The following is a 23,956-nucleotide window of genomic DNA, read 5'->3' on the forward strand; positions in this document are numbered from 1 at the left end:
AATGTGTTCTTTTTTCCATTTCCAGGAGTGTATTTGCACACGAAAAACTAACGTATTTTGAATACATCTTACGGACTCCATGAATAATGATTTAGTTAGAATGAAACAACAACCAGTGAATGAATACGCTGGTCGTAGCTTCTTACGCAACTCCACCTAGTTTTCAGCAAGGTAGTTGAAATGACTTTAAGTAATTAATAACTTTCGTCGAACTTTAACTATGGGCTGCATGAGCCAATAATGGCAGCTTATTTAACTGTCTATATTACTAACTGGCAGCTAATATTGACGTGTGTTACAGAAACTGTATCGCGGCTGATAAATTACAGCAACTAGCCCTTTTGTTGCATCAGGAGCAACTAGTGCAGCTGTGGATCCAACCTACTGCTGTGATCTTCCCCAAAGAGACGCGTTTCAGTTCATATTCTGATCAGTATGTATGCTAAACAACTTCCACCAGTCTACATTTTTATTGGTTCTCGTTGCTAATCGAAAGCTTTAAAAAATTTTAGTGTGCAAAATTAGATTATCTATGCATTTTCAGAATATACACCGAGCTCATTTGCAGAAAATTGCTTATGAACTCGCTATCGACGGGACATTAAACACTCATCTCCCGTCCTCCTCCTCCTGTTAGAGAAACGTAGGGGAAACTATGGTAGGATACTATCATTGCTGCACTAGCACAAACGGAAAAGTCTTACATTATTTTTCTTCTAATCGTGGGTCATTTGGAACAGGAATCATAATATAACTTTCAGCTAAACATACTAGGCTACACATGTAACTCACTCTTTGCCGAAGCACCGCCAGGATCATGTCATACGTAGACACTTGATTAGACAAATGAAACGATAGTTAATTTCTATTTATTTTATTTGTATAGAATATGAGTTGTGTGCCGTAGACCCACAATCATGTACAAAGTTTATGCCTTTTTTTTGTTTTCTGTTGCATTACGTTGTCTTTTGAAGCATATAAACGCCATGTACATTTTATCATGGGAAGTACTCTATGGGCAACTCCTTGTTAGAGTAGATCTGAGACATAGTCTGCACCGAGTCCTTCGCTGTCCTGGGTCGCTCAGTGTCGTTGAAGTCGACTTGATACAGGCCGAATTTAATGCTGGAAAATAAAAATAAAAACAACTTGATTGATTTTCATAGAAATTAAGCACTTCACATTGTATTAACTGTTTCGTGTTTTAACTTATTACAAAAGGCCTTCGGTATACACTGAATAAGGTACTATTTCTCAAATATTCTGAAATATAATCTGTGTAAGTGGTTAATTTGTTCTACTTCGAACAGTTGAATAATTTTCATTTAACCTCAGAAAAATGTAGATAATTTTATGCAACAAATAGGTTACAATTAAAGGTGCACATCATTCTGAAAACATCTCTTAATATCGTTCTTTTGATAATAAAGATAAAGTGAAAATGTGTCTCAGGTAAGTTTTTAGTAGTTTAAAGAGGCATTGAAAGAAACAGAAAAGGAAGAGAAATACCTAATATATAACCAATGATTATAAGGTCCAGTTCGGATGACACTGCAGGCGTACCTTTCTATTCGTCTATATGAGCAGCAAGAGTACTTCTTCAACAACGTTTTTCCCTACTACTCATATTTTTTTAGTATATTGGTATTTGCTTCTATTACTTCTGTATTTGTGACATATCAGTAAGGTGCCATTGTCAATATTGAGGCTGCTAATCATGTTATGGCTCAAAAGGAAAGACAAATGAATACTACTTATGTATTGTGGAATAGCAGAGAATAAGTCACTACGCAGACGTTGTTATGATACCTGACTCACATGTCAAAATACTGTGCAATTAGTTCCGTGCACACTAATCACAATAGAGGCGGACAGGTACTGTGTAATACACCGTGCAACCTACAGAGAGATAATGCATATGTCGTATTACACTACGAACACTGTAATCGGGCGCATTGGTAGAGTTCTCATGTACTTAACTACACAGAAATAGTAACAAAACTGTGTAAATGTCTCTGCACACACTGTACAAGATTTATGATGTGTTGACAGGTTCGAGGAAATGGCGATAGTGCTATCGAAACAGGACTTCTAGTAAAGTCATATCGCATTTTCCTAACTGGAATTTTTTCCTTTACGAAATAGAAGCTGTGAAGCGCAACCAGCACGAAATATAAACTGAGGTGAGAAAAGTCGTGGGACTGCGATATAGTCGGCTGTTGTGGCCAAGCGGTTCTAGGCACTTCAGTCCGGAACCGCGCTGCTGCTACGGTCGCAGGTTCGAGCCCTGCCACGGGCATGGATGTGTGTGATGTCCTTGGGTTAGTTAGGTTTAAATAGTTCTAAGTCTAGAGGACTGATGACTTCATATGTTAAGTGTGGTGTCACCGCTAGACACCACACTTGCTAGGTGGTAACTTAAATCGGCCGCGGTCCTGTAGTACATGTCGGACCCGCGTGTCGCCACTGTGTATTCGCAAACGTAGCGCCACCACAGGGCAGGTCACAAGACACGGACTTCACCTCGCCCCAGTTGTACGGACGACATAGCTTGCGACTAGACCTACCTAGTATTCCTCTCATTTGCCGAGAGACAGATTAAATAGCCTTCAGCTAGTCCATCGCTACTACCTAGCAAGGCGCCATGTGTATCATTGCTAATTGCTTACTACTATGCAAGAGATGTATTTCAACAAGAACAAGACTACATTAAAGTTAAGTATATTAAAATCTCTCTTCTTTTCTTTATAGTTTTCATCCAGTCTCCTGTTTCAGAATTTACGCCCGTCTGCGTTAGTTTCGCGTGCACCTAGCCACTCATTGTGTCGAGACCTTAGGGAATCGACACAACAATATTTTGGCGCCGAGGAGTGGTGCCGCGCCCACGTTGCAGTCTTTGTGTTCTATTTGCTCTAATTTGCTTGTGTCATGGCTTCGCCGCATTCTCCAGATGTACTGTCCGAATTTTTTCGCTTGCAGAATCAGCAGACGCAGGCGTTATTGGAAGCCCTTGGACAGCTCGTCCAGGGTCAACGTGCGCTGCAAACCGATGCGGCGGCAGCCGCTTCTTCGCTACCGCAGCCACACAACGCTGTCGCACCGCCATTTAGGCCCTTTGAGGCCACAACCGAAAGCTGGACTGAGTGGGCCGATCAGTTCAACTTCCACCTCACTGCTTATGGAATTCAAGGTAAAGAGCGGCAGCCGTTTTTGCTTTCTTGTGTCGGTGTGTCTACCTACCGTGTGATAGTGAAATTGTTTCCCCGACGCGACGTAGCAACTCTGTCCTACGAGGAAATTTTGTCGGCTTTAGATGCCTATTTCAAAGAAACAGTAAATGTAGTTGCAAAACGGTATACGTTTTTTCGTACAAAACGTACGGCCGGTCAGACTAACAGGGAGTGGGTGGCAACTTTGCAAGGACTTACTAGAGACTGCGCGTTTGCCTGTGAATGTGGCCTCCCATATTCAGATACTATGGTGCGTGATGCAATTGCACAGAACGTTTCTGATGTTCGCATACGGGAACAGATTTTGAAACTCGTTAATCCCTCCCTGCAACAAGTGATAGACATATTGGACAGGCAAGACACACTTGACTTTGCTCAGGAATCATTTGAAACTTCGCCAGCAGTGTGTCACGTTAACCGGCCCGCTCGGCCCGCTGCACGGGACGCTAAGCGGCCCTCGCGCCCGACTTCGCTGCGGCCGCCTAGCTTGCAACCACGTGCGCCGCGTAAGCAAGCAAATGCAGTGAAATCTTGCCCGCGGTGTGCAACTAGACATTCGCGTGAAAATTGCCCGTCACGCCAAGCTATTTGCTTTTACTGTCAAAAGAAAGGACATGTACAAAGTGTTTGCCAGAAAAAGTTAAGATCAGACCATAACACAAATTCCAGGCCCTTTGCTTCGCGCCGGAATCGAACCCAGGACAATCAGGCTCGTGGACCTTCACCCATGGACATCCATGTAGTACATTCCCACCCGTCCAGTGACACTTTAGCTAACAGTGACTGTGTTCGTCCCACCCAAAGTGTGCGTCGACGTCGCCGGAAATCCCGTAAAGTTGCAAGTGCTTCTGGACCTGTATCAGTTCAAATTGCACGAGACAGTCGCTCTTGTCGTCGCCAAGACAATAAACTTTTTGTGGACTTAGACTTTGCAGGAAAAGTGATACCTTTCCAGCTCGATACCGGAGCTGCAGTTTCATTGCTTAATCACGACACGTACAAACAACTGGGCCAACCGCCATTGCGTGCCGCAAATGTTACGTTAACTAGTTACTCAGGACAGCATATACCTGTGTTAGGACAGTGCAGCCTTCTTGCCACATACAAGGGACAGACAAAACTTGTGTCATTTTATGTACTTCGTTCCTCTAGTGCAGTGAACTTGTTTGGCTTAGATTTGTTTCAATTGTTTAATATGTCTATAGTGAATCAGGTCCTATCAGTGAATCAGACTGTGCCTTCCGCCAGTGTTTCTAGTCTTTGTGCAGAATTTGCAGACATTTTTGCACCGGGCCTTGGTTGCGCTAAGAACTATGAAGCGCATTTGGAACTGAAAGATAACGCGCAACCAAAATTTTTCAGAGCGCGCAATGTTCCCCACGCATTGCGTGATGAGGTCGCAAAAACATTAGCCGATTTAGAATCTCAAGGTGTAATTGAACGTGTGCAGGCTTCTCTTTGGGCCTCACCCTTAGTAATTTTGCCAAAACCTTCCGGAAAATTGAGACTTTGTGTGGACTTCAAGGCCACTGTGAATCCACAACTTGTGACTGCTACTTTTCCTTTGCCCCGCCCGGAAGATCTTTTTGACAAACTGTGCCCGGGACAGTATTTTTCAAAATTGGACCTAGCAGATGCGTACTTGCAAATACCTGTGGACGAAGAATCCCAGCGCGTCTTAGTGGTAAACACGCATCTTGGCTTGTATCGCTTCAAAAGACTGCCATTCGGGTGTGCATCCGCCCCTGCTTTATTTCAGCAATATTTACAAACTATTTGTGCGTCGGTCCCTACTGCTGCGAACTATCTGGACGATATTGTGATATCAGGAAAGACAGAAGCCGAACATTTGCAAAATCTCCGGACCTTATTTCAGGTCTTGCGTCAGAATGGTCTTCGCTTGAGGAAGGACAAATGTGTGTTTTTTGCTCGTGACTTACCGTACCTGGGCCATGTCCTTAACGCCCAAGGTATACATCCGAGTCCAGAGCACCTTCGTGCCATTCAGGACTTGCCGTCACCGCAGAACTTAAAACAGCTACAGAGTGTGCTGGGTAAGGTAAATTATTATCACCGATTTGTGCGCAATGCTTCTTCCATTTCAGCTCCGCTTCATCGCTTACGCCGTAAAGGTGTTCCGTTCGTCTGGACGACGGAATGCGAACGCGCCTTTCGCCAGTTGAAATCGGCGTTACTTTCAAATTCTTGCCTTACGCCTTTCGATCCCCGAAAACCCCTTTTGTTGATGGTAGATGCATCGGATTTCGGGATCGGTGCTGTGCTTGCGCACAAGGATGGCTCGCATGATCGCCCTATTGCCTTTGCGTCCAAATTGCTCTCATCTGCGCAAAGAAATTATTCACAAATAGAGAAGGAAGCTTTGGCTCTTGTGTTTGGTGTAACGAAGTTTCACGATTTCTTGTATGGTCGTCACTTTACCATCATCACGGACCACAAGCCTTTGACATCGCTTTTTCATCCGAACAAGCCTGTACCTCCACGTACAGCGCAGAAATTCATTCGCTGGTCTCTTTTTCTCTCGCAGTACCGCTACGATATCTTGTATCGGTCCACTGCTAAGCACGGCAACGCTGATGCGTTGTCCCGTTTGCCTGTTGCTGCGGATAAGGCATTCGATTCTTCCGAACTTGCTTGCATGTTCATTGATTCGGAAGCCGATGACGTGGTCGCATCGTTTCCGATTGATTTTCGTCGTGTAGCTACTGCCACAGCTGCTGACCCTGTCCTTGCTTCCGTTTTGCGTTTTGTTGCTACGCAATGGCCCTTGTCAAAGTCACGGATCGAGGATCCTTTGGTTCGCAGATTTTTTGCTCACAAGGAGAGACTTTTTGTACGACGTGGTGTTTTGTTGTTGCGTTCCGATAATGATCAATCCCGAGTCGTAGTCCCACGTTCGTTACAGTCCTCTGTCTTACGGCTTCTTCACCAAGGACATTGGGGTATAGTGCGCACGAAACAACTTGCTCGTCAGCACTGTACTTGGTTCGGAATCGATGCTGCGATTACGAATATGTGCTCCTCTTGCGTGGCGTGTGCCGAACAACAATCCGCACCGCCGCGGAAATTCTTTGCATGGCCGAAAGCCACTTCCCCTTGGCAACGCTTGCACATCGATTTTGCTGGTCCATTCTGGAATGCTCGATGGTTGGTTGTGGTCGATGCTTTCAGTAATTTTCCTTTTGTTGTCCGGATGTCTTCCACGACGTCTTCTGCCACAATCCAAGCCTTGTCTGCTATCTTTTGCATTGAAGGTCTTCCGCAGACTATTGTTTCCGACAATGGCCCACAATTCATGTCCGCAGAATTTCAGTCGTTCTGCAAGGCCAATGGTATTCAACATCTGACATCCGCGCCGTTTTCGCCTCAGTCAAACGGTGCCGCTGAACGATTGGTCCGGACTTTCAAGTCACAGATGTTGAAGTTGAAAGAGTCGCATTCTCGGGAGGACGCTTTGTTGCTCTTTTTGTCCTCATATCGCTCTCAGCCCCGCGATGGTCGCTCGCCGGCTGAGTTGCTCCATGGTCGTCCTCATCGAACTCTGATGTCTTTGCTGCATCCGCCACATCAGGTTCCTGTGCAGCGGCAGACTCCTGCTTTTGCTCCTGGCGACGTTGTCTATTATCGCAACTATCGCGGTTCACGGCGTTGGCTCGCAGGGCGCATTCTTCGCTGCCTCGGCCGCGCGATGTATTTGGTTTTGGGGGCCTCTGGTGAGGTGCGTCGGCATCTCAATCAGCTGCGCCTCTGTCGTCGCCTGGGTTCTGCCGCTCCCCGTCTGCTTTCAGCGACGGAGCCGTCAGGTCAGCGCCCTGGGGACCCATCTACTGGCTCGCCTCATCCCCAGGTGTTACCGACGATGCCTTCCATTTTGCCTCATGGCGTCGCGCCGCCGCAGCCGCCGCCGGCGCCGCCAGCAGCGGACGCTTCGCTGCAGCCGCCTCGCGCCTCCCTGGGTCACGCGCCGCCGCTCGCTTCCCGTGACCAGCCGTCCTCCGCCATGGACCTCTTGCCCGCTCCGGACCAGATGTCGTCTTCGCCCGTCGGGTGCTCCGACCACATGGAGGTCGACCCGGCGGCCCCTCGTGACTCTTTACGTGCGCAAACACCTCATGTTGACGTGCACCCTGGACTAGGTTTGCAGGCGTTTCCTAGCTCCCCTCGGACCGAATGGCCGGGTGCGGGTGGCACAGCCTCGCCTGTTGTTAGGCTCCCCACCTCATCGCATACGTCAACATGGGGTCCTCCCCACGGCGGGCGGAAGCCTTATCTCACGACCGTTCGCCGATTTGCGGGGGAGGAATGTGGTGTCACCGCTAGACACCACACTTGCTAGGTGGTAACTTAAATCGGCCGCGGTCCTGTAGTACATGTCGGACCCGCGTGTCGCCACTGTGTATTCGCAAACGTAGCGCCACCACAGGGCAGGTCACAAGACACGGACTTCACCTCGCCCCAGTTGTACGGACGACATAGCTTGCGACTAGACCTACCTAGTATTCCTCTCATTTGCCGAGAGACAGATTAAATAGCCTTCAGCTAGTCCATCGCTACTACCTAGCAAGGCGCCATGTGTATCATTGCTAATTGCTTACTACTATGCAAGAGATGTATTTCAACAAGAACAAGACTACATTAAAGTTAAGTATATTAAAATCTCTCTTCTTTTCTTTATAGTTTTCATCCAGTCTCCTGTTTCAGAATTTACGCCCGTCTGCGTTAGTTTCGCGTGCACCTAGCCACTCATTGTGTCGAGACCTTAGGGAATCGACACAACATTAAGTCGCATAGTGCTCAGAGCCACTTTAGCCATTTGACAGCGATATACGCATTTACAGATGGCGATAGTATTGCGAACACGAGGTATAAATTGGCAGCGTATTGTCGGAGCTGTTATTTGTACTCATGTGATTCATGTGAAAAGGTTTCCAAAGTTATTGTCTCTTTGTTGTTTAAAAGGAACAGAAGGCAGGTGGCAGGCTTCATCATTCAGTGTACACGATATCTACTCACTCTGACCAGTCCTTAAACTCCGACAATTTTCACCACCCTGTACACAAGAAAGCCGTGCTGAACATGTTGGTACACAGGGCAACAATTATTTCTGACGACGAGCATCTCGCGTATGAATTTTAGCATTTGAAGCTCGTATTCAGGGAAAATGGCTACAGCAAGGGGGAAACTACCAAATCTTTCAAGTTCCAGCGACAAAAGTCGCCTCGTGAAGAGGCCAAGTCAGGTGCATACCTTCCATACTGTAGAGCAACTACTAGCAAGACGAGACGCGTACTGAGGAGACATAGACTGACACCAGTTTTCCGGCCAGCCTTCAGGACAAGAAATATTAGACGTCCAGTTAAAGACAACATACGTCTTCGAGTTTCATGCCTGTATGGTGTCCCCTGTGGTAGCATTACATAGGCCAACTATTCACACTGCTGGCGAACGTTGTGAAGAACATTCACGACGAATTGAAGAAAGGGAACTTGAGAAGTCAGTCGTGGGTGCACATTGCCTGGAAGACGAGCATAAAATACAAATTTACAAGAAGAGAGTTTTGTCCCGGACACCAACGTCCTGTGATTCTGTTATCATAGGAGCGGTCTCAATTAGGATAACCAGCAACAATTTCAAAGGAGACCAGGGGTACACACTTAGCAGGGCTTGGGAGTTGGCTTTGGACACTGAGCGAAAGCAAAGATGTAGACTAGACGCATGTAGGAACGTGGAAGCGATAGTTACAAACGTGACGTCGGTCCCTCGTGTCACGTGACGTCACTCGCTCCCGCGGCGGAGCGGAGCCGCTAGGAGCTGCCCAACTTGTTTTTTCGCGCATGAGCCACTCCGTCCCTCTCTAGAAGGTTCCAGACGCTGCTTCTACACAGGGTGTTACAAAGAGGTACGGTCAAACTTTCAGGAAACATTCCTCACACACAAATAAAGAAAAGATGTTATGTGGACATGTGTTCGGAAACGCTTAATTTCCATGTTAGAGCTCATTTTAGTTTCTTCAGTATGTACTGTAATTCCTCGATTCACCGCCAGTTGGCCCAATTGATGGAAGGTAATGTTAACTTCGGTGCTTGTGTTGACATGCGACTCATTGCTCTACAGTACTAGCATCAAGCACATCAGAACATAGCATCAACAGGTTAGTGTTCATCACGAACGTGGTTTTGCAGTCAGTGCAATGTTTACAAATGCGGAGTTGGCAGATGCCCATTTGATGTATGGATTAGCACGGGGAAATAGCCGTGGCGCGGTACGTTTGTATCGAGACAGATTTCCAGAACGAAGGTGTCCCGACAGGAAGACGTTCGAAGCAATTGATCGGCGTCTTAGGGAGCACGGAACATTCCAGCCTATGACTCGCGACTGGGGAAGACCTAGAACGACGAGGACACCTGCAATGGACTAGGCAATTCTTCGTGCAGTTGACGATAACCCTAATGTCAGCGTCAGAGAAGTTGCTGTACAAGGTAACGTTGACCACGTCACTGTATGGAGAGTGCTACGGGAGAACCAGTTGTTTCCGTACCATTTACAGCGTGTGCAGGCACTATCAGCAGCTGATTGGCCTCCACGGGTACAGTTCTGCGAATGGTTCATGCAACAGTGTGTCAATCCTCATTTCAGTGCAAATGTTCTCTTTACGGATAAGGCTTCATTCCAACGTCATCAAATTGTAAATTTCTACAATGAACATGTGTGGGCGGACGAGAATCCGCCCGCAATTGTGCAATCATGTCATCAACACAGATTTTCTGTGAACGTTTGGGCAGGCATTGTTGGTGATGTCTTGATTGAAGATTTTCTGTGAACGTTGGGCAGGCATTGTTGGTGATGTCATGATTGAGCCCCATGTTCTTCCACCTACGCTCAATGGAGCACGTTATCATGATTTCATACGGATATTCTACCTGTGCTGCTAGAACATGTGCCTTTACAAGTACGACACAACATGTGGTTCATGCGCGATGGAGCTCATGCACATTTCAGTCGAAGTGTTCGTACGCTTCTCAACAACAGATTTGGCGACCAATGGATTGGTAGAGGCGGACCAATTCCATGGCCTCCACGCTCTCCTGACCTCAAACCTCTTGACTTTCATTTATGGGGGCATTTGAAAGCTCTTGTCTACGCAACCCCGGTACCAAATGTAGAGACTCTTCGTGCTCGTATTGTGGACGGCTGTGATACAATACGCCATTCTCCAGGGCTGCATCAGCGCATCAGGGATTCCATGCGACGGAGGGTGGATACATGTATCCTCGCTAACGGACGACATTTTGAACATTTCCTGTAACAAAGTGTTTGACGTCACGCTGGTACGTTCTGTTGCTGTGTGTTTCCATTTCATGATTAATGTGATTTGAAGAGAAGTAATAAAATGAGCTCTAACATGGAAAATAAGCGTTTCCGGAAACATGTCGACATAAGATATTTTCTTTCGTTGTGTGTGAGGAATGTTTCCTGAAAGTTTGGCCATACCTTTTTGTAACACCCTGTATAAGTAGAACATCATGCCAACACCGGCAGTCGGTGATTGTAACGTATGATAACGATGGCGGAGACAGCTCAAGTGTTTTCTTCGAAATGGAGTGGCTTGTAAACCGATAACACCTTAATTAAGGTGCCAAAAAAGGACGTAAAGGCAACGGTCTTGTGATTATATGGGTGGTTAGAAGGCACATCAGGACTAAGTCAATAGTGTACTCCTCACTATGTATGTCATATCCTGTCCTATTGCTATTTGTAAAATATAAATATTTTAACTACTTACGACATACTTCAGCTTACCGCTAAAGTTAGGTTGTTTCGTATTTCGTCTGTTTTGAAGCATTTCTTCTGATAACTAATGTTGTTAACTTGTCTGATTTTGTTTCTATAACATTGATGAATGTGGTAGATACACATTGTGTATAAATGTACAAGTTTTCTTCCTGATTAGTATTTAGATTACCTATACTCTCATTTTGTTTCACCGCTCACCGTTTTAAACCTTCCACCAACCATATCTGCAAACAACAACTTCTTTTGCCTCTTGTGTGGTGTTCTCTCTCACTGGTATCTCGTAACAGATGGTCACGGTTCTCCTATTAGTATGGCCAGACGAGCAAGACAGTGGCTGCTTTCGGGATGCTATGGAAGTGCCTTTCACAATTCGTGTGGCCTTTTTCTATATGTAATATTTCTAATGTGTTTCGTAATCCTCAGGATTGTGGTTTCCCAACGAGCTTTCATGTATTAGTAACTTCTCAGGTTACCTGTTTTGTAAAGTGAGACACCTTTTGTTTGCAGACAACGTAGTGTATAAAACAACCTCAGTTCTTTCCCGCTTTATGTGAGTAATGCATCGTCATTAGTTTGCCATTACATTTTCATTTTTTAATGACTGTTTATCGACAATGTGCAGTAACACATTGTTTCCATCGTTACAGTAAATACCACAATAAACAATTACATTATTCCGATATTTATAGTAAACAATAAAATCTGTTGCAGTTTTCTTCACTATGACGCAAAACACAAACATTTGCATGAATGAAACATATTCTGACTTAGTTTCCATCTCAGAAGTCATACACGTCTTTCTCTCACAATCTGATTGCTGGCAGTTAAGTCCCTAAGGTCCATGAAATTCCTATGCAATAGCTTCGCCTGAGTGTGGCTTCAATACAGTTCGTCTGAAATGTTAGCCGCGCGACCGCTACGGTCGCAGGTTCGAATCCTGCCTCGGGCATGGATGTGTGTGATGTCCTTAGGTTAGTTAGGTTGAAGTAGTTCTAAGTTCTAGGGGACTGATGACCTTAGAAGTTAAGTCCCATAGTGCTCAGAGCCATTTGAACCATTTGAAATGTTAGCTTGTTTGTGCGTTCCCACAGATTGTATACTGGATCATCTTACTAAAAGTTCAGTTTGTGTTCAGTAACTGCTTATAAAATAATTCGTTGACTCCTATTTCTATATAAAAAAAACGCTTTCTGTATTTTTCGTATGCCTTTTGCTGTTTTTGAAGATTGTATTTCAAGGATTCGCCTGATTTCGGGGCTACATTTCCATCCTTACCCCAGAAAATTTTCGAGCGAGGTGGCGCAGTAGTTAGCACACTGGGCTCGCATTCGAAAGGACGAGGGTTCAAATCCGCGTCCGGTCATCTTGATATAGGTTTTCCGTCATATCCCTAAATCGCTTGAGGAAAATGCCTGGATGGTTTCTTTGAAAGGACATGGCCGATTTCCTTCCCCATCCTTCACTCATCCGAAGGGACCGATGATCTCACTGTCTGGTCCCCTCCCCCATATCCACTAACCAGCCAACCTCAGTAAAACTACTTGACACCTGTCCACACGTCAGTCAAGTGAGACACAATTTTCTCGCTGAAAGTGACGTTTTTTTCCTCCACGATTTCGATGACACTTGGTAAAACGTTGCCCGCTTGCTAAATATCTATGATTAACAGTTTATGTTCCTAAATATGCTTGCTAAATATCTATCATTAACAGTTTATGTTCCTATAAAAGTGCGGGCACGGTCCGCGCTTAAGGACGAGCTCCTAAGTGTTCATCGTTAGCTCCAGCAGCTGCGAGAGAAGTTGCGATTTCTCAAGAAGAAGGTGCCCGCTCCCGCGCCCGCCTCCCTTGCGGGGCGCCCGGTGGGGGTGGACGCCGCCACGCAGACGCCCATAAACTCGCCACCTTTAGAAATGCGGGTGGCGATGGATGTCGAGTCACCTGGACTGCCTCCCGCTGTGGTGGCGGTCCCACGAACCAGGAAAAAGGCGCCGCCAGTTACCTCCCACATCGAGGAAGAGACTTTCGAGGAGGTGGAGCTGCCCCTGTGCCTGTCGCTCCAAAATGAGCGCAGTGTGCAGCCCTTCCTTAAGAAGATCGCGGCGTCCATAAAGGATGGGTCATACCCTCACAGGGACAACCCGTATCCTTTTACGCAGCCGGACGTACCCAAGCTTCCCCTTCCCCACCGCCCGTGCGACCTCCGCCACACTCGTGGCTTGTTACACGAGGTGGTGTCTCGGAAGGAGCTACGAGCGATCAACGTCCTCCCCATCTTCACCCCTGACGACTGGGAGAACGTCTACCAGGTCGCCAAGAAGTGACTGAAGGAGGAGTGGCGTTCCGGCAGAAGGCAACCTGCCACAGAGGACGCAGCCGCCATCGCCTACTTCGAAAATCTTCGAAAGGAGGACCATTCGAACCAGGGGCCATCGTTACCACAATTGCCTACCATGTAGGAACAGCAGCTTCGATGCTTAGACTCCTGCCCCGTCGGATTCGATGTTCAGTCCGTGCTTTTTAGTGAGTGAGTGAGTTAATGTTGTATCAGTAGAGCAGCAGGAACAGCAGAATGGCTCTGGCAGTGACTTCGAACGCAGATTAATATTTGGGTGTCACCTGACTATCAGATCCGTCAGGGACATTTCAGCTCTCCTAAAGCTTCCCATGTCGTCTATAGGTGACGTGCCTGTGACGTGTAAACGCAAAGGTAGAACTACAGTAAACCAAGGCCAGGTAAACCTCGTGTGCTGACGGACAGGGACGACTGAGCATTGCGGAAGGTGATTTGTAGCAATCTTAGCTAGGAAGTTCTTCTTGTCCTACGTGATTTAAAAAATCGGATTTATTATCCGAATAAATCACTCGAGGTTTCCAAAGTGCTCCCAGATGTGCATCTAGTACAGTGAGTGTGCCTAGGGAGTTGAAAGGCGTGGCGTACAATGATCGAGCATTTCCTCATAAGCCGTACATTTCTGTAGTCAATGCCAAGTGATATTTGAGGCCATATGAAGAGCGACGGCAATGGACAGTGGATGACTGGACACGAGTTATTTCGAGTGATGCATCACGCTATATCTGCGACAATCCAATAGAAGGGTTTAGGTTGGGTGAATGCCTTGAAAACGTTACAAGCTATCACGTATTAAGCCAACGCCGACGTATGGAAGAGATGCTGTTGCCGTACGGGGCTGCATCTAGTGGTTAGGACGTGGTCCCCTTTTCGAACTTGAGAAAACGCTGAATGTCAAAGGACATGAATAAATTTTATAACACTGTATATATATATATATATATATATATATATATATATATATATATATATATATATATATATATATATATAATGACTTTATTTAGTGTTACATGCTCTTGTTGGACAATGAAGTTGATTATGTACTCTAAAAGTCTCTGTGTGAGTACATCCCAACATTCAACATTTAAAAAAAGTTCCACAGCAGCTTAATGTTACCATTGTATAACACTTGTCTTCACAGAACTTCTTATAGTTCTGAATCATCTTTACCGAAGACACAATGAAGTCCAGATGTCTGATATTTGGATTTGTTCTGTGTTATACACTGAAGAGCCAAAGAAACTGGTACACCTGACTAATATCGCGTAGGGCCCCCGCGAGCACACAAAAAGTGCGCAAAACGACGTCGCATGGACTCGACTAATGTTTGAAGTTGTGCTGGAGGGAACTGACACCATAAATCGTATCTAGACATATCAGGGGTCCCACATCACTCCAACTGCGTACGCCCCACACCATTATAGGGGCTCCACCGGATTTAACAGTCCCCTGCTGATATGCGGGGTCCACGGATTCATGAGGTTGTCTCCATACCCGCACACGTCCATCAGTTCGATACAATTTTAAATGAGACTCGTCCGACCGTCCAACATGTTTCCAGTCAATAACAGTACAACGTCAGTGTTGAATGGTTCAGGTGAGGCGTAAAGGTTTGTGTCGTGCTGTCATCAAGGGTACACGAGTGGTCCTTCGGCTCCGAAAGCCCATATCGACGATATTTCGTTGAATGGTTCGCACGCTGACACTTGTAGATTGCCCAGCATAGAAATATGTGGCAATTTGCTGAAGGGTTGCACTTCTATCAGGGTTAACGATTCTCCTCAGTCATCATTGGTCCCGTTCTTGCAGGATCATTTTCCGGCTACAGCGACGCCGGAAATTTGATGTTTTGCCGAATTCCTGATATTCACGGTACACTCGTGAAATGGTCGTACGGAAAAATCCCCACCTCATCGCCGTCTTCTGTGTGTTTACATATCTCTGTATTTGAATACGCATGCCTATACCAGTTTCTTTGTCGCTTCAGAGTGTATTGGATAGTGGAAAGAGGATAACCTCTTCAGCCTTGTCTTTGAAAAAAGCGTTTCCTACCGTTTGGTACCTTTCCCTATTTTTAGGAATGCACTAGTGTCATTATAGAGCCTACTAGGTTACCTGATATGTCAAACGTTGTATTCTCTAAGACTTCACACAAAACTTCACATTTTCCATTTTTCTCAAAATCCATAGTTAAAATCTGTCCAAGTATTTTTTTTATTTCTATTTGTCTCTCCAATATTCACAGCTCTAAAATATTGCTTTCTAGATCAAACAATTCGCAACTATTTTTATTAATTCTATTAAAATTTTTGGTGCGAAATAATTTTCATCTTCTCAAAATATTTTTTACTCATAATATTCCACTATCTTTACTTCACACAGATTCAATTTTCCATCACGAAACTTCCTTTCCATTTTCTCCTATCAATAATCCAAAGTACATAAAACATTTCACCTCTTGCAAGGGGTTTGTCTTCAGTGACACTTCTGAGATCTTCAGTATTTATTGATACTCATCATTGACTTTTTTTCTCAATTTATCTTCATTACACATATTTCTCTACATTAACTGGAAGTTTCAATTCTCGCACCCAAGTTTCCATCATCAGCATTCTATGACAAAGATTACCAGTTTCTGTAAAATAAAATACTGCTGTGTTGCTGTGGTGTGAATGTGATGGTCGGAGATCCTAGATACGCCTCTAGAGACCCACAAGCCCTAAGAAGCACGACCAAAACCACCGTGTTTATCTGTTTGGCTATCGACAGTACCTATGCAAATAACTCATAATCCATGTGTTAAAAGAGTGTTCCGTAATAATAAACGAGTCTCTGCGTGCGTCCTAATGGTCTTTAACGTTTTTCCGCCCAGTATTTTATTGTATAGTCCTGTACGAGACTTCTCATATTTTGTATATCTGCCCCCGTTTGCCATTTCTTTTCCTGATTCTTCATGTGTGCCCTGCTATTCTTCTGAAAAGTCCCTTTTCTGTTATGTGGGAGATTCCTTCCTTCTGTTTTGTGAAAACTTATACCTCAGTTCCGTGAAGTAGAGTATGAACAGTTATGGTACAGCCAGCTACTATGAGTTGATGAGCACCATCGTAAACTCGCCTTCTTATTTCGGACAACATAAACCGAGTAGCAATGGACGATAAACAAAAAACTTTCATAATAGGATTACTATTAATCCGTATTAAAGACATTTTAGTACTTACGTAAAGCCAGAGGACCATTCCAGGTTGTCAAGTAGACTCCAAGCCGTGTAACCAATTACGTTATTGCCATCAGTATTGATTGCTTTCAACATTTCTGCTAGGTAACTCTGAAAGGTTAAGTGTTTCAAAGGTTACTCTTTGCCATTATGTTTCTATCTTATCAAAAAATGACGAACTGTAAAAATATTTTTAAGTTTTATTTGCATAATTACCCAAAACTAATTTACGTTTTCATGTTGCAGCCAATTTCTCTCGTGGAAAAACATGGCTAATAAAATATAACAGGTAGATGGTGTTCAAGCAGTGTATAACGCACTGGATTCTGAATCTGAAGTAGCATGCTTCCGGTCTTATTAGTTGGTGTTGAGAGACTTTTCAGGTAATTTCCTCATGATGGTGCGCGCATGTTATATGTCAACAAGAGTTACTAATCCCTCTTAAAAAGATCGAGTTATTGACATTATAACATTCAGAAGAAAGAGACAGAAACAGACAACAGATCAGTTTTGATACTCAGATGTCACTCGATGCATCCATGAGCGTGACAGAATAAATCAAATTATCACTCAATCCTTTTTTGTATTTTATGATATCAATAAAGGTGCCGGAAAACACCTTCAGCTACGTCTAAGAAAGCGAGTATACAGAGCTGTGTTAGGTTTCTTTATTACCCTTTGAAGAAGGAATATTTTTATCGGATGGAAGTCGTGGGCATTGTCTTAGGGTTGCGAGAAAATCTAAACCAATAATAGAATAAGTACACAGTAAATTCCTTTCTGCACAGAAATACGGCAATAGCATGCTTCCTTTCTCTTTTTTCTAAGTACAAAGAACGTGCATTTATGTAAAGTCTTGAACGTTTCCCACGAAAGTACTCTTTACTTATTCCTCTGCTTTTAATTTTTTAAACTTGTCTGCCTGTTATAACATCAGGCACTGCACAGACAGCTGAGTTAAAAACACGTGTTAAAAATATTCACATGTATTAATTATGTACTATTTCATACTTTTCGCGAAAAGCTGTAGTGTTTCTTGAATGTTTTCGTTATTGCACGTAAAATTTGTTTCCGAATACGACTGTAAAGTCTATGATGAAACTTGACTTAGTTGGGCTGATGTTTTCATGTACCTATTACAACAAAACACCTCCATTGTCACATAAAGCAAATTACTGTAAACTTACTGATGAAAACTGACAGTCATTTAGGCATCTTTTGGCAATCAGAATACATATATGATGTGGTACTAATTACTTTTACAATTAATCTGCTATCAAACAAATTTTCTATGGAATAACGTGAGGTAATGAGCAACTAGCAATGAACACCTCAGTGCAGATAATCTCCTTGATTGGCATTTGGTCACCTCTCAAATGATACTCATTCATAGGCACTTCCTTCAAAACGTGGATTAATTGAAACATGTTACATTAGCGCAAAATATGCCCTACGACACATCCAACGCAACACACTCACAAACACACACACTTAATTATTTTTTATTTCTGAATCTTAATATTAAAGTATCTCGTGCACAAAGTAGAATAAATCAATTTATTAACCTTAAATAATACTGGTGAAAAACAGAATATTTCAATGTACTACTATTTTGTGTCATAATGTATTGTTTTTGATTTTTCAGTAACTGAAAATATTACTTTTCAGCATCTTAGCAGCTCCAGAGTGTCAGCGATTCAAATATTACAATGAATATAATCAACAAAACTGCTGGAACACTCTGTGAAAACAGTACCTACATCGAGAACCAAGCAGTTTGCTATAACCAGAGTAACAGAAGTGAAACCACTTTGTTTTTAATAATTTATTTTGTAAGCTTCAGCATTCACAGCAGTGGACACATTATATAGGATGAGTCACGAACTATTTCCACCTAGAATAACTCCAAAAGTGTGATAGGAGCTGAAAAGTTTGTGGGACAAAAATTGCATGGACACCGGGGGCCATAATACGACGTTGGTTTTTTGTTGCTATGTGGGGTGGCGTCGGAGATATGAAGGTCAACTTTGTTTTTAAAATGGAATGGTACTGATTTTCTGATAGCGGCTATCGAGACGAATCCAGTGACGTGTAAAGATAAGGTCTTTGAATGTCAACGAAGGTCACAAAGTTGGCATGAACGTCCATTTACAGAAGGTGTTCGAAGTGATGACCATTGGTATCAATCCAGTGGTGAAATCTTCTTATCATGGATTGAGTTATATTCCTTATCACATTGCCACTTATCGAAGCACATGCTCTGACAATTCTCTCTCGTATATCTTCAGATGTAGTCGGAATGCCTTTATAAACAATGTCAGGGGACGTCAAGTCTGGCGAACGAGCCGGTCACGACACATCCCCTCTGCATCCAATCCAACGATTTGGGAATTGTCTCTGCAACTCATTTCTAGCCATAAGCGAAAAATATGCAGGACACCCATCGTATTGATACCACATTCCGTTCCTTGCTGCTAAAGTTATTTCTTCCAATAGGAGACCTAATGTTTCCTTTGATGAAATAGGTGCCTATAATTCTGTCCTCCCACACCATACAATCACCGACGACGGTTTTTGGTGTGCAACTTGCCGCAGCCAACATGGATTTACAGTTACCCAGTAACGCATGTTACGCAAATTAACATTTCCATGGTTCGTGAATGTAGCCTCCTCAGTAAATAAAATCAAATGAAATCCCCCTGAATATGAAGTTGAGCCCATCGGTAGAATACAATGCGACGCAAACAGTTCGTACCAGATAATTCTCTGTGGACACTGACATAGTAAGGATGATATTTATGGCGATGCACAACACGAACAACACTACTCTGGCTCATACCAGGTTCCCTTGCGATTTGAGGCGAACTAATACAATGATCTCGAACCACAGGGCGAAGAGCACCAATTTCCGTTTCCTCGTTAGTAACTTTCCTTTACCGGATATGTTTTCGATGCGTTAAAGATACAATTGTTCTCAATTTATCATACACATATTTAAATGTACCACGTGTAGGGTGAGTAAGTTGAGGATATCTTTCAGCGTGTAAGTCTGTAGCTCTCAATGAATTTCGTTGGCATTCTCCGCAAAAGAGAATCATATCGACTTGTTCTTCGAAGGAACACATCATTCACATTCGCTTGATTCGACGATATTGGTCTTACCGTTCCTATCAGAGTCGTATTGCGAAACCTTCGAATGGTGTTTACATGTCAGATGGATACGCCGTATTCGGCGAATATTTACTAATTCTGCAATGTACCAGAAAGAATTTTCAGACCATGTTCTTCGATAAGTGCCGAAGTGAGAGGAATACTACTCAATCCGTGACAAGAAGATTACAGCGCTGGATTGATAGTAATGGTCATCACTTCGAACAGCTTCTATAAATGGACGTTCATGCCACCTTTGTGATCTTCGTTGACCTTCAAAGACCTTACTGTTACACATCAATGGATTCGTTTCTATAGCCTCTATTAGAAAATAAGTACCAAACTATAGCATCCCATTTAAAAAAACTAAGTTGACATTCATATCTCAGACGCAGCCTCACCTAGCAACAACAAACCAACGTCATATTAGGGCCCCCGTTGTTCCACGCAACATTTGTCCCACAAACTTTTCAGCTGCTATCAGTTGGCAATAGTTAGAGACTCACCCTGTATAGTGAATTTAAAATGAGATTAAGACACAAGCAACTGAAAATAAGCGAGCATCATATCACCATACAAAATGAACATTCCTGGGACATCATTTTCACCCATTCTTAATAAGATTCACTAAATCAAAACTAGATGAAAAGGTGTATGTGTGTTGGATGAAAAAGAAATGAAACGCAGTGGCATAATAACTAACTAAAATGTGGAAAACTGACTCTAGAAACGGTACACATTTCAACACAGGGAGACAAGCAAAACAACTAAGAGATAATGTGGGGTTTTCAAGAGAATGAATAAAAAAATACGTGACAAAGTAAAAAAAGCGCAGTAGTGACGTAAGGATGACATACAAATAGCATACAAATAGCTACCATGACAATCTGAAAACAAAGACAGATTTTAAAAATGTGATCTTAATGATAACAGCAATGAAACTCTAATGACATCCAAAGACTAGTGTATACGTCATGTGAACGAAGTTCACCAACTCAGATGCAAACAAATTTAAAAAGAAACATTAAGACCATTGTACACATACTCACTGACAAAATGAAACACTATATTAAACTGAAAAACCCACAAGCACCATCATTCTGCAGTCAACCAAAAAATATCAACACAATATACAAGTGAAAGAAGTAATAAACTGCAGGAAATACCCAAGATACCACATGACCAAAAATCACTCAAAATTTATGATAAACACATGGTGCAACAAAAAATGAAACACAAAAAAGGAAAAGGGAAGTAACAAATTCTCATTCAACATACAAACCTGTTGAGAAACCACTACCACAGACACGATATTGCGCTTCAAATGCTATCATCCTCTATATCTATGCAACGCTACAATTAGACACATGTCGTATACTAGAATATATATGATTTAATTCAACAACAGAAATTATGAGAGAAGACGCAAACAGAAAAACCATAACTAGTCAATAATGAGTATGGAACACAGTAGGTATGCGGAACTATGAAATACAGGACAAAAATAGATCGGTAAATATTCAGCACAAGAGATCATACACAAACACAACATGTACATGCGCTCGCTACACGCTCACAAACTACGAATACAAGTCTAACTAAGTCACATTTGTGTAAGTTAACACAAAAGTCAAAAACACTCTAATGAGGAAGGTACCTACATAACATACAAAACAACGATGTACTCCCAGTAAATTTAAACAATTCATTACCCGAGAGAGGTAAATTCTAAGGAGCAAGCACAGACCAACATAGTTGCCAAAGCTGCAGTGCACTGTCTGTAGAAATTACGAGCAGGGATTTTAAACTCTGACGTAAAGAATCGTTGAAGTGTTGGAATAGACGACTAGTCATTTACTTCACGCTTACTGTACAACTGAAAGAACATATCCATCACCAAGCAAACATAGAGTAAGACATGGAAATTGCCAGAATGAATAATTACATTTAACTTATCGTAACGCAAGGGAAATTCCATGTGGGAAAAGGCATAGAGAGAAAGCAACTGAAAAATTATCCAATCCAAATAAACATCTCATTGCCAAACCTAGCCAAAAGAAAGAAATAGGTGTATCATACATCAAAACATAAATATAAAACCTTCAACCATAGGTATCACATCAAAACATTCTACAATTGGCTAGATTACAGAAAACAAACATGATAACTGGTGGCCAAGTGCATTCGACTTTTGTACCCTTTGCTGACAGAAATTGCTAATGGTGTATGCAGAAGAAGTTTCACAAGCAGAGCAGCTATCACATAAAGTAACATATTGTAAGAAACAGAACGCATTCATTGGGCAAGAAAGAACCAGGGACAAGAATGTTTGAATCTTACAAATACAATGGAACACTATATAATTTAAAATATCTGTATTTAAGTGAAAATTTGTACGTGTTTCAAGCCACTGAAGACTCTTCAGTGGTGTCTAGTAAAAAGTAAATTGCATTTATTTAGTTGCACATACGGCAAACATACCCTAAAACTCGTTAGTATAATGTGAATAGTTTAATTCTTGGGTCAATCCGCTAAAATGATTATACAGGTAGTAGCAACGTCGTATTTTAAAATGAATTCTGGAGTACTGACAGTCACAGTGTTATTTGTATGTGAAAAATTTCAGCAGACCCGTTCTTCTTGTTTGCAACTACACCGTCAGACGTTACAGGAACGTAATGATAGATGTGAAGCCAACTCACCGTGTAGTAGCTGGTGCGATTTTTGTCATCCAGACCGCCCCAGTCTGGGTAGCCGTTCTCTGTCACGATTATGGGGTATCCTGGGTATTCAGCTGAAATCCAGTTGAGAAGTTTGCGGAAACCCCATGGGATTACCTATTGGAGTGAGAGAAAGATATATATCGTTAACGTTCAAGAGGTCAGGAAAATCGCGCTATTTAGCAGAAGCAATAACAGGAGCAGAGAAGCAGTTGCACTTTCTTGTAGGGGAGCTCTCTCTATAACATAGCCATCAGCTTAAGAACAAGAAATAGTGCAGTCTAGAACGTGTAACTGACGTGGAAAGTTAGAGTAAGCAGTTTCTGCTTTCCCTAGTGACAGACAACCTACTGTGCTTCAGTACGTCTGCGCGACTGTCAGATATTCTCTGCTCTGTAAAAATACACCGTGCGACTGTATACTGGAGCAGTTCAGTGAAAACCACCACCTCGCTGTTTATTCTGTGTAACACTGAACTATTAAAATATGAAGTATGAGGCTCTCTATACGAAGTTAAGAAATACGCCGCCTACAACAAATAGTCCCCTGTGTGTACCTGAACAAATGAAGATATACCAGGTGCATCTCGGTTTAATACCTACGAGTTTTGGTCTCAAGTACTAATCACACGAAAACTATGTAACTAAGATCAGTTCCCGACGTAGCATAGCCGTACACATTTTTCACAACGTCGACGCCATTGTTCCATGTCGCTGTGAACGGGTTTTTACGTGTCTGGTTTGACCACTGGAAAATCGCTGATTGAATAGCGGAACGGTTCTTGAATGTGCGATCACGGAGAGTGTCATCATCTTTGGAAAGAGGAAAAAATACCTATAAGCCAGGTCAGGTGAGTGGCAAGCATGAAAAATACTTCAAAGTTGTCACGAAGAAATTGCAGCTCCGCGTTCGCCCGACGCGCTGGGGCGGCTTTTTGGTGGAACGCATCATGTGCAGCGTTTTACGACCGTTTTTTAGGCAATACTGGAAGGAGCTTATACCTTAAGACGTCTCGGCGGGATGTACCGTAGTACTCTTTGGAATACAGCGACTTGGGGTTACCCCAAGGCTGTCGAAGAAGGTGGCTATCACCATTTTTTCACCTTTGGAGCTAACCCGAATTTTTCTTCGTGACAGTGTGTGTGTGTGTGTGTGTGTGTGTGTGTGTGTGTGTGTGTGTGTGTGAATGTGTGTATGTGCGCGCACGCATGTGTGCTTCTATTATTCTGACTGATGCTTCGTTTCAGGATTGGAAAACGCCATCGATGGCTCATTCATTGTTATAATCCATGAAAAGAAAGTCTGATTCACGCCATCACGACGCGTCAATATTGTGTGACAGTATGCCATAACCACAGCCTTCTCATTCTTCGTCAGCATTCGTCGTACTCAGCCCATGGACACCATTCTCTTTTCAGATCCTTATGATGGATAGTGCGCGCAGATCACGCGGAAATGGAAACTTTCTTGTCATT

General features: G+C 43.2%; 1 protein-coding gene across 1 annotated transcript in view; it reads right to left on the reverse strand.

Annotated features, from left to right (window-relative positions):
• Window positions 1-858: 858 nt before the first annotated feature.
• LOC126199002 (myrosinase 1-like) overlaps window positions 859-23,956 on the reverse strand; it is a 122,494-nt gene continuing 99,396 nt past the window's right edge. Inside the window, exons 9-11 of the mRNA XM_049935681.1 lie at window positions 22,464-22,598; window positions 16,616-16,722; window positions 859-1,125 (exon numbers count right to left, since the gene is read on the reverse strand). Of these exons, the coding sequence (XP_049791638.1) occupies window positions 999-1,125; window positions 16,616-16,722; window positions 22,464-22,598 (369 nt within the window). The 3' untranslated portion in view covers window positions 859-998. The remainder of the gene's footprint in view (window positions 1,126-16,615; window positions 16,723-22,463; window positions 22,599-23,956) is intronic.

The sequence above is a fragment of the Schistocerca nitens genome, chromosome 8, assembly GCF_023898315.1.
Source record: "Schistocerca nitens isolate TAMUIC-IGC-003100 chromosome 8, iqSchNite1.1, whole genome shotgun sequence".
Lineage (NCBI taxonomy): Eukaryota > Metazoa > Arthropoda > Insecta > Orthoptera > Acrididae > Schistocerca > Schistocerca nitens.